The sequence below is a fragment of the Mesoplodon mirus genome (assembly GCF_964341445.2).
Source record: "Mesoplodon mirus genome assembly, chromosome: 16".
NCBI lineage: Eukaryota > Metazoa > Chordata > Mammalia > Artiodactyla > Ziphiidae > Mesoplodon > Mesoplodon mirus.
The window spans coordinates 50647570-50658314 of record NC_138992.1 but is presented as its reverse complement, the minus strand read 5'-3'; the positions used below and the strand labels follow the sequence as shown (position 1 = coordinate 50658314).

Genomic DNA, 10745 nt, shown 5'->3' with positions numbered 1-10745 from the left:
TCCTTCCAGTCTTCCATTATGTCTTGGAAAATGAGGTCATACGTTTTACACAACATGGCTCACTTTATGTTCGTGGCCTTCCAACACCCCAGAAGGTTCTCGACTTTTCGTGAGCAGACTTACAGCTCACGCTGTCGGTAAATCAGGCTCCTGCTCTGCGGTAACCTGCATCCAGATCTCTCCCCGATTCCCGAGACCCAGCCTTCGGAGTCCTGAGGACCAAAGGGACCCACGAGGTTAAGAAATGCTGTCTGGTGTGGTTCCAGGGATCTGGCATCGTCAATCTCTCAAGAATAACCGAGTTAGAGAACCTGCCCTCCGGCCTCTTTCTTCCCATCCTTTGCTGCTAGGATTTTACAAGTTGCCTGCAAGGGAGTCAGACGTGGGTCAGGCAAACAAACGTGTTCTTTCCAGCCACCGAAACCGGATCGCTGGAGCGAAATAAACCCGCAGAAGCATCTGGAGACCGCAGCCAGACCGGCAGCCTGCGCTAAAAGCAACTTCTAAGAGAGGCTGCAAGTGCCGGCGGGGTGCAGATTTTAGTTGGAGGCTAAGCACAACTACCACGCCCCATCCCCCCTTACCAAAAAAAAAAAAAAAAAAAAAGCTTGGAGGAGGGAGGGAGGGAGGAGCGGAGGAGGCAAAAGTCGCCGGCACTTCTGCACATCTGCGCGCGGGGTTAGAGAGCCGTGCAGCTTTAGGAGCCGGGAGGGAGGAATAGAAGGGCCAGAAGAAGCGCTTCCAGGGAGAGGGGAGGGGAGGGGAGGGGGAGGGGGAGGGGAGGGAGGGGAAGGATGCCCTCCGCCCATCTCCCCCCACCCCGACAGCTGTCCAACTCTTGGAATTCATTGGCTTCCCCACTCCGCCTCCCAAATACCACCCCAATCCTGTTTAGCCCCCCACCCCACCGTCGCTGACCTAATAAGGCCATGCAAGTGTGGGGGGACCTATATAAAAGGTGAGGGCTCGCGGGGACTGTGCGCGGCGGAGGAGAGAAGGCAGCAGCCGTCCAGCGCCCAAGAAAACGACCATGGCCAAGGAGTGGGGCTACGCCGACCACAACGGTGAGTGGGGGCAGCGGCTCCCGGTCAGTCCGGGTCCGGGATGGTGCTGCTCAGAAAGTGCGCGACTCCAGCAAGTGCGGTGGAGTCGATGGAAACTAACATTTACCGGGCACTTCCCGAGTGCCAAACACGGCTGACCCTTTTACTTTATATCTGATTTAGTTCTCCGTGGTGTGGAGCTGTTAGTACACCCATCGGAGGAAACTCAAGCGCAGAGAGGTTTGGTAACTAGCCCAGATCACAGTGCCTCTGACGGAGAAGTCAGACCACCGAGGGCCAGTTCTCACTGTCCCCTTCTCCATGATACTGGGCAAGCACTTAACCTCTCTGAGCCTGGTATTGGTCTAAGCTGCTCTGCCTGCAGCTGTTGCCTACCCATGGGAAAAGGAATATGGATATGCTCTGAAATCTACTTAGGGTCAGTGTTATTTTATTCCAGCTCTATGACAGAAGATGGCATTGGTAAAACATGTGATGAAGTCCACTTCAAAAATAAGGCTTTGAGGCTATACTTGAGCAAATACATGGAAAATTTGAGGAAATACACGGAGTTAAATACAGTCTCCAGGTACACTATTAACAAAACTATGAACAGGTCTTAAACACTAAGCCTTGTATTGCCCAATCTGATATTCAAGACCTTTTCACAATCACTGGCTAGCCTCTGTGTATTTTGCTGGTTTAGTCACTTAGAAAGAGGGCTTGGATTGTGCCACCAAATAAATAAATCCCCTCAATTTGATTTCCCAGGTCCTGACCACTGGCATGAACTTTACCCGATTGCCAAGGGAGACAACCAGTCGCCCATTGAATTGCACACTAAAGACATCAAGCACGACCCTTCCCTGAAGCCATGGTCAGCAACTTATGACCCCGGCTCTGCCAAGACCATCCTGAACAATGGGAAGACCTGCAGGGTTGTGTTTGATGATTCTTATGACAGGTCAAGTAAGTATCACACTTAGGTAGAGGCACGTGACCATTTTCAATGTCCATATTGACAAAATGTGATTTATGGCACAGCAACAGAATTGGTGGGAAGTGGGGGGGCACTTCTCTGAAAAAGGAGATGACATTTGACTTTGCTCTAGTCTTGAAGAATTATATTTATACATAGAAGAGGAATGTCTCACTCTCTAATCCTGGTCACCCAGCCTGCTACAAAATGGCCTCATGCCCAAGCTAAAAGTTGGCAATGCATTCCTGAAATGAAGCTTGATAGGGAGGTGATGGTAATGAGTCCAAATGAGTGTTCTTCAGGCTCTGATGGTCTACACCTGGGGGGTTTTCTACTTCCTAACCAAGGCCTGGAGAGCAAGGCTCCCAGTCCCCAAAGTGGCACAGATTCCATTCTACAGAGCAAGGAACATAGCAAAGAAACCAAGTAGGTACTCTCTTCCTCTGCTGTGTGGGTAGGGGCCAATCCAGGGGAGAGAGTAGACCCACTGTATGAATCAAGAAGACTTGCCTTCAGTGCTTCAGTGGGGTTCATCTGACTAATCATTTTGGTGAGTGTTTTTGAAGAATCTGACAATTTCTCCTTGAGTTGTGATTTGTATTTGTGTGAAAATGAAAAATCTCATGTTTAAAGAAATCTCTTTATTTCACCTACACTATTAAGCAAATCAATGACATAAAAGACAGCTAATTAGAAATGCTTTATTTCACTGTGAATGAAGTAAGAATCTACCTTTAGCATTTTGGTGCTTGATATACAGTAATACATTTTCCTATAAACACATTTGTAAAAAATTTAAAATTATCCTCACTGATGTATAGGAATGATATTCTCAATGATGTTGTAATTAAAGAGTAATAGTTATAATTTCCACCTACTAGCAGTTTCCAGGTAAGAAATATCATAAAAATATATTTTCTTAAACAATAATCTCGTTGGTATCTGCTACTTTTTTTCTCTTTTCCATTTAAATCAAGTTCCATTCTGAAGGATTAGTAACAAAATTAAACAGTATCTGTTAGGTTGGATCACATGAAAATGACTTTTTGTAAGCAAACATGATTGACTATTGACAATTTCATATAATTCATCCTAATAAATTGGACTCATATGAACAAATAATAACTGTTCCTAGTGGTTGGATAGAAAAAATGCAGTTAATCAAACCACTCATTCCTACATGACCATGCTTATATAAGCCTTGTTCTATTGTTTTAGACCTATATTATGGCTTTCAGTGTGTCATTTCAGCCCCAACAATTGGTCAATCTTTTCTAGAATAGCTACCCTCTGAATTCTATTTTGAACTAGCTTATGTTGCTAAATTTTGATTTTAGGGTTTCTGTATAGTTTCCAATATCCTTTAGAAAATATTTCAACTTCTAAATCACTCCCCAGGCTGAATGAAGTGAAACCAAGTGCCAGGTTGAGGTATTTGGACAGCAAACTCACATTCATGCTATGGAGAATCATCTTGTTTAGGGGTCTACATTGATTGATTCCCTGGGAAACTTCTGAATTTTCCATTTCATCTCATTTGAGTAAACACAGTCTGAATTAGACGTGGATGAGAGCTCTTGCCTGTAGTACTGAAGAAAAGTGTAGTGAGGCAAGGCATGGAGAAGGAATTCACATTTGTTCAGTGATGACTGTGCTGGGCACTGTGATGAAGAGTTTAAAGCCCTTAATCTCATTTAATCCTCACAGCAGCTCTGAAAGGTCAGTATTATTATCACCTTCAGAGAGATGCAGAAACGGGTTCAGAGGAGTTTAGCAATTTGCCTGCAATCACACAACTAGCAAGGGGTGGGGCCGGGATTGGAACGTAAGTCTGCCTGGCTCTCAGCTACCCTGTTCTCTCCAATGCACCACACAACAGACCTGTGCTTTGCTTGTTTTCATTGCCCATCTCCTGTTTTAATTTTATTTACATACATGTTAAATTGACATTAAAAACATAATAAAACAAGAAAACAAAATCAGAAGGACAGAGAAGCGAAAGCATTTATTTTGCTTTTTTTTTTTTTTTTTTTTTGCGGTACGCGGGCCTCTCACTGTTGTGGCCTCTCCCATTGCGGAGCACAGGCTCCAAACGCGCAGGCTCAGGGCCCTGGCTCACGGGCCCAGCCGCTCCGCGGCATGTGGGATCTTCCCACACCAGGGCACGAACCCGTGTCCCCTGCATCGGCAGGCGGACTCTCAACCACTGCGCCACCAGGGAAGCCCGAAAGCATTTATTTTGATACAGCCCAAGACTTGAATTTGTGAGAAGGAGACCAGTGTGCTTGGGAATGGCACCATCTGTGCAGCCCATAAAGCTTAGGCTATAAGGGCTGTTTAAAGCAGGGCTCTCTGTAAAAGAAGCGTGAGTTCACTGCTGACCTAGCTTCTCTGAATCACAGTGCTGAGAGGTGGTCCTCTCACTGCACCCTACCGGCTTCGCCAGTTTCATCTTCACTGGGGCTCCTCGGATGATCACGGCTCTGAGCACAGCGTGGATGGAGTCAAGTATGCAGCGGAGGTAGGAGGAATTGCCGTTACCCACTCTGGATCTCACCCAGTGAAAACTGAAAACTGAACGATAATGACAGAATAGCATCCCATGCGTTTGCTTCAAGCCTGTAGTTATGAAAAGAGCTGCTATAGTTTAGCATAAACTGAAGCTGCCAAACATTCTAGGTTAGACAGTTAAGAGAGTGTAGGTGAGTTAGTGTCATGCATGAAGAATTTCAAGGTTGTATTTAGAAATTGGATAGCAGCTTAATAATAATAATCTTTAAAAAGCCAGGGACCTGACTGGAACTGAAAAGATAATGGTAGCTAATACTTATTAAGTGCCTACAAACACTAACTCATTTGATCCTCTCAGCACCCTATGAGATGGGCTACAGACAAGGAAACTGAGGCACAGGAAGGTTACATAACAAAGTCACACAGCGCATGAGTTCTAGACCTGTGCTCTACCTTATGCTGATTGGCTTCATAGTTCATCATCCTGCCCAGTGCTCTAAGCTGCCTCTTTTACAAGACTGTGGTACTTTAAAAATAGCACTTAGTAATTCTGGCTAACGCTCATGCTCTAGTCTCTTAATGAAGGGTGTGCATATGTGTGTGTATGCTTTTATATGTACATATGTACTTATACAGAGATAGCTAGATATAGATACACACAATTTAATATGAACAAATACTACTCTCTGGTCCAGTTAACCCATTAAAGGAAGGCATCAAATTACAAGGAAATAAGACAAGCCTCCTGCATGTTCTCTGTATAAAGCCAAGCCTATAAGGGGTGACAAATGCCCTGGAGGTGAGGATAATTCCATTTGTACTGCCAGACTCTTCCAGAGGCAGACTCTGGTCAACCATAGGAGCTGAGACAGAAACCTTGGAGCCACTTGTGGACACTCTCTTAGGCAGCATCATTAGGCAGCCTAACTAAATTTGACTAAACAGTTGAACTAAACTATAGGAGACCCGAAGTACTTCCCTGTGATCATTTCTCTACAGCCCATCTAGACAGCCAGTGGCAGGATAAATTAATTGAGAATGCCCTCCAGACATCTTCCCCCACAAATGGGGAAAGTTTAGTATATTCCTTACAAATGTGGGCAAGGCTTGCAGTTTGGTCTTTACATGTGGGATTATCTCACACTTTGGGTCCTGAATAAAATACTTCTAAATTGCCATGAACTATTGTATTCTCTTGCCATTCTATATAACGCAATGTGAAAATTTTGACTAATTTAACTAGTGTCTATGTTATCACCTTAACATTATTAAGGTAAGGTTACCACTCGGTTCTAGACCATTTGTTGCTGAAAGGAGAGAGGCATGAAGACACGTAAGAATTTGTCCCCTTATTTTTCCTCTCCTACTTCCCAGTTAATTGTGACTTTAGAATGTTAGCAGATTCCTGTTTGTAACTCTGTGTTTCACTGTTTGATTTGGTCAGAAAAAGGACTAATGTTATACACAACTAAAATAATATTTTGAATTGGTTTAACGAAAGTTCAGATTTCACCGATTCTACCTATCATAACTTTTAATTTGAACCATTAAAAGTCTTACCAAAATATTGCATGTTAATTTTTAGAATTCTGTCAACTTCTGTGAGAGTGTTCAGCAACCTTAGACTGTATAATTATTGGGCTTATTGTGAATAATTTTATACTTATTTCCTTATTTTAGGAATTTACCTCATAACCTCTGTTCTATGGTTTCAGCTTCATTTGGTTCACTGGAATTCAAAGTATAACAGTTTTGCAAGTGCTCTGAAGCAACCTGATGGAGTAGCTGTGGTTGGCATTTTTCTGAAGGTAAGGTAAAAATTGACCATATATTTTTTTTCAAAGTTTAGCTCCTTATCAATGCTTAAGTTTTACTCCCTCCTTTTATTTAAAGGGGAGAGAGGAGTGAATTTCAGTATTCATTCAACTAGTCAAGATATTTCTGTTAAGATCAGCTCAAAATTTTTTGCTCTCCCTTAGAAGAGTAACTTTTGCCATACTTCAGCGCCCCTAGCACTTCTAAGTTTTCCCAAGATGCAGGATGTATGTGTGTGTGTGCGTGTGTGTATGTGTGTGGTGTGTGTGTAGGGGCAGTGGAGATGGAGCCTTTGAAGGAGCTTATCTCAGTGGCAGTGAGGGCAAGGGCGGCATTGTTCATTACCCTTTCCTGCTACTCCACGTCAATCGCAGTGGAAACCAGAAAAGCCATTGCTGGGAACGTCTGTGATGCTGAGTCCCTGGCTGGACATCCACTCGGCTTAGGGTGGCCACCACTCACATGATCCCAGGCTAAGATAGCACATGGAATGTGTGTGTTGTTGAGCCAGCCTTGGTTTAGAGAGGACTTAGTGTCATTAACACATGAATTTAGTGCTAACATAATCTAGATTTTAAGCCAGAGGTGAAAATCTAGCTTCTTTCTTTTTGAATGACCTAATTTGTTTTATGTTCTGAATTCATTGGGTCATTTTCAGTGCTTGAACACAGTACTACAGGAAGTGGAGTGGGTCTGAGCAGAAAGACAACGAGTATAGTTTTAGATACATTGAGTCCATCCTAGCTCTAATTCTATTAAAAAGAAAAGTAGACTGACTTCACAGAGAAGGTCAAGGACATAGATGTAAACCAACATGTAATTTGTGGTTTTGTACTTCAGAGGCCTGGAGTCCAAGTTTAGTTCAGAAAATATATACTCTAAAATCTTGGGGTGGGGGGAATAAACTTATGTTTTTGCTTAGTACAAGATATTCTGACAGATTTATAAACACTAGTGGTAGATGGATGGATTAAAATTAGTTTTTAAGACAATCCTAAATTATGGAGAAGAGAAAAATATAGTTGTTGGTTTTCTTTTTCTTTTTCTTTTTTTTTACAGATAGGACATGAGAAAGGCGAGTTCCAGCTGCTACTTGATGCGCTGGACAAAATTAAGACGAAGGTAAAAAAAATCATTTTCCCTCCCAGAACTTAAAAGCAGGGTATGTCAATTTTTTCTTTTACATTTACAAGTGTATTTCTTTCACATAAAATCTGTTAGTAAGTTTGATGAATATGCTAAGCATACATATGAAAGCAAATGCTATTATATTTGTATGTATATTTTTATGGTTTATAGTTTTTAGAGCAGTTTCACATATATAAGTCTATTTAATCTTCATAGTCAACCTGTCAGATAACTACATTTTTAACAAAGTGTTTGAGAGAGAAGTTGAGTGGTGTTCCCTTGCCCAACACACACACACACACACACACACACACACACACACTTACACACATGCAGAGGTACTAAATGTTTGGGTCCTAGTGTCTTCCTTTCTCTCCTGGGTGGCACCTGTATATTTTAAATCTTAACAGTAGATTCTTCTACTTAGCAGACTCACTTTAATTCTTTCTGTTCTAATCAAACGCTTTATAGTTTTACCACCAGAGAAAGTAAGTATCCTGAGTATGATACTCAATAAAAATGCAAGCCTGTTTTGCATCATCGAGAACCACAGCATTAACTTGTATGAAATATTTCTGTTACAGTTTAGAATGTTTGTCCTTTTTCTTGAGAAATGATAGATTTACAGTGCTACCTAGAGTGAATAAGGAATAAAATTGACTGTGGCAAAGTCATACCATGCAAACCGGCCTCCCCCATCTGCCCTTTATTTCTGAAAGGCACGTACTTGTTCACAAGCTCCGTTTTCTCTGTTGCATTTGAAATCCATTCTCCCCAAACGGTGAGACGCTGCGGCAGGCGATGCGCATGCGCCCGCTCACCGCGCTGGGTCCCGCTGTCTCCCAGGGCAAGGAGGCGCCCTTCCCGAAATTCGACCCGTCCTGCCTGTTCCCCGCCTGCCGAGACTACTGGACCTACCACGGCTCCTTCACCACGCCTCCCTGCGAGGAGTGCATCGTGTGGCTCCTGCTGAAGGAGCCGATCACCGTGAGCCACGAACAGGTGAGCGGCGGCCGCGGACTGGCCTTGAGAGCACGCTGACTTACCGTCGCCGGCAGGCTCTGTGAGATACAGATGCTAAACTGAAAATATAAAGCAGTAGATGCTTACCAAACAGCGCTGCGACTGGAGACTTCATAGTTTGCCCCGGTTAATGAAGATCAGCCTGTTTAACTTAATAAAACTCAACTTCCAAAGGGTACCAGGCTAAATGCAAAAACAATTAAAGGTGGTGGTGATGCTGAACAATGCCCAAGTTTGTGCTCTAGAAACACGGAAGGGTACAGATCCATATGAGTTAGACTTTGCTAATTTGGAGAACTCCCAAATACTGAGCCCTGTTTAGGAGATGGAATGGTAAATACAGGCCTGGGGAGAAGATGCTGGTGGAAGGGATTGAACATCCTTGTGAGGTGTATACTGGTTCCCCAGTTTTACAGCTAAATAGGTTGAGGCTCAGATAGGTTAAGCAGTTTGCTCATGATCACACAGCCAAGGGCAGGATCTGAGATTGCAGCTCCAGTCTGTCTGCTTTCAATACCTTCGACCTCTCTCCTCAGACCTCCCTTCTAAGTGTTCATGTACATTGACTTCATTAACTTATGCAATGAAGGGCCAGTTGAGCTTATTATTTGCACTGTCTTCCACTCCTACATAAGGGATAGATTTCATACTGATCTGTCGAATTAAAATAATTGTTCCAGAATTCAGGAGGAAAAGGTTTTGACCAGAGGGTATGGTGATCCTGTATAAAAGGAAGAAAAGTGTTTTTACAAATTAAAAAAAAAAAAAAAAAGTTTTTGTTACTCAGAACCAAATAACTCTCACTGGACGTTGGAGACAAGTTTTGTAGTTTGCTTGTTTAGAAAGCTGGCGATTTCTAACTGTCACGCGCTTAATGTGTCCACTTGGTCCGAATGTCACGCTGACAGCCTTCCCTCGCCCCTTGCAGATGGCCAAGCTGCGTAGCCTCTACTCCAGCGCGGAAAATGAGCCCCCGGTGCCCCTGGTGAGGAACTGGCGCCCTCCACAGCCTGTCAAAGGCAGGATAGTGAAGGCCTCCTTCAAATGAGGCTGCTGGAGCTTGCCGTCTTCCGGGAAAGGAAACCGACACTGCAGAGCTTGGTTCCTTGCCTCCTTTTGGTTCTTCTTACTCCAAGTATATTTCACTTTTCCATACCAAGCAATGAAGATGAGAGATGTGATCACCAAGAAACCGGAATTAACTACTGACAAGATCTAATATGAAAGCGTTTGGCCTTTTAAATAATCACCTTTCCTGTAAAACAGGCATTTCTAGTAAGGTTTCAAAGAAGAAGAAACAGTTGGAAGAGGAAAGGTAGAGAAAAATGGCTGTTGGGCACCATTTTTGTGTCATCTTAAATTTCACAGAACTTCAGTTTACTCTTTTCATGTTATGAGTTATCCATCTTAAAGAAATAATGAGTAATTATATACGTGGGGGGGTAGAGGTGTGTGAAGATGGTATAGCAGTTCAGCATAAGCCAGAAATTAAAATGACTGTGGACACCAAGAACTGAGATGATGATGTGTTTTAACCTTTCAATAAAACCAATAAGAGGTCCATCACTTATGAACATTTAAAGTACTGTAAAGATTGCCTGGTTTTGATTATCAATGAAAGTAAAATACACGGACTAGGAGTTTTTTTTAAAAAATTGACCCATTATTTGAATGCTTTCTTCATAAAGATGTTGACTTTATCCTAATATTTTTCTTTACCTGAAGGAGGGCCATTTATTTTTCATTTTACTACTTTTATCTTTGCATGCTTATTAAAATAAAAACTGCTTCTGATATCTTTCTAATTTCAGCATGGGATTAGTGATTCCTAGAACATGCAGGAATGAATGCCTGCACTTCAAGTAAAAGCAGTTGTACTGATCATCAAAACTAATAAAGACATGAATGTAAACAGTTGAGTGTTGTATTTTTTAAGGAGGGAGAACATTGTAAGTTTGCTTTTATAACTGAAGTGACTCAAATTCTGAGTTGGGTTGGAAGTTACATTCCTTGTAGAGCAGCTGAAGCAATTACTGGGGGCCTTCCGAGGAAATTGCAGACCAGAAGAGGAATGTGTAGCCATACATTTGACAGTGTGGACTAGTTTCCAGAGGCCTCAAAGTTGGTTTAGGATTCTGGGGTCCAAACCAGTACCATGGTTGCTAACTTAGGGGCATGGAATCAAGTCAGACTGTAGCCTTTATGCCCTTATTTTTTTTAAATGTGCATCAAGGTAACACCAGTCT

At 42.7% G+C, this 10745-nt stretch overlaps 1 protein-coding gene across 1 annotated transcript; it reads left to right on the top strand.

The window, feature by feature from the left end:
* Positions 1–782: 782 nt before the first annotated feature.
* Positions 783–10395, top strand: CA3 (carbonic anhydrase 3). The gene is made up of 7 exons (XM_082601367.1): positions 783–1064; positions 1815–2012; positions 4425–4543; positions 6249–6341; positions 7408–7470; positions 8323–8478; positions 9428–10395. The coding sequence occupies exons 1-7, from the start codon at positions 1031–1033 to the stop codon at positions 9545–9547; spliced, it is 783 nt and encodes a 260-aa protein (XP_082457493.1). The 5' UTR covers positions 783–1030; the 3' UTR covers positions 9548–10395.
* The last annotated feature ends 350 nt before the right edge of the window (positions 10396–10745 follow it).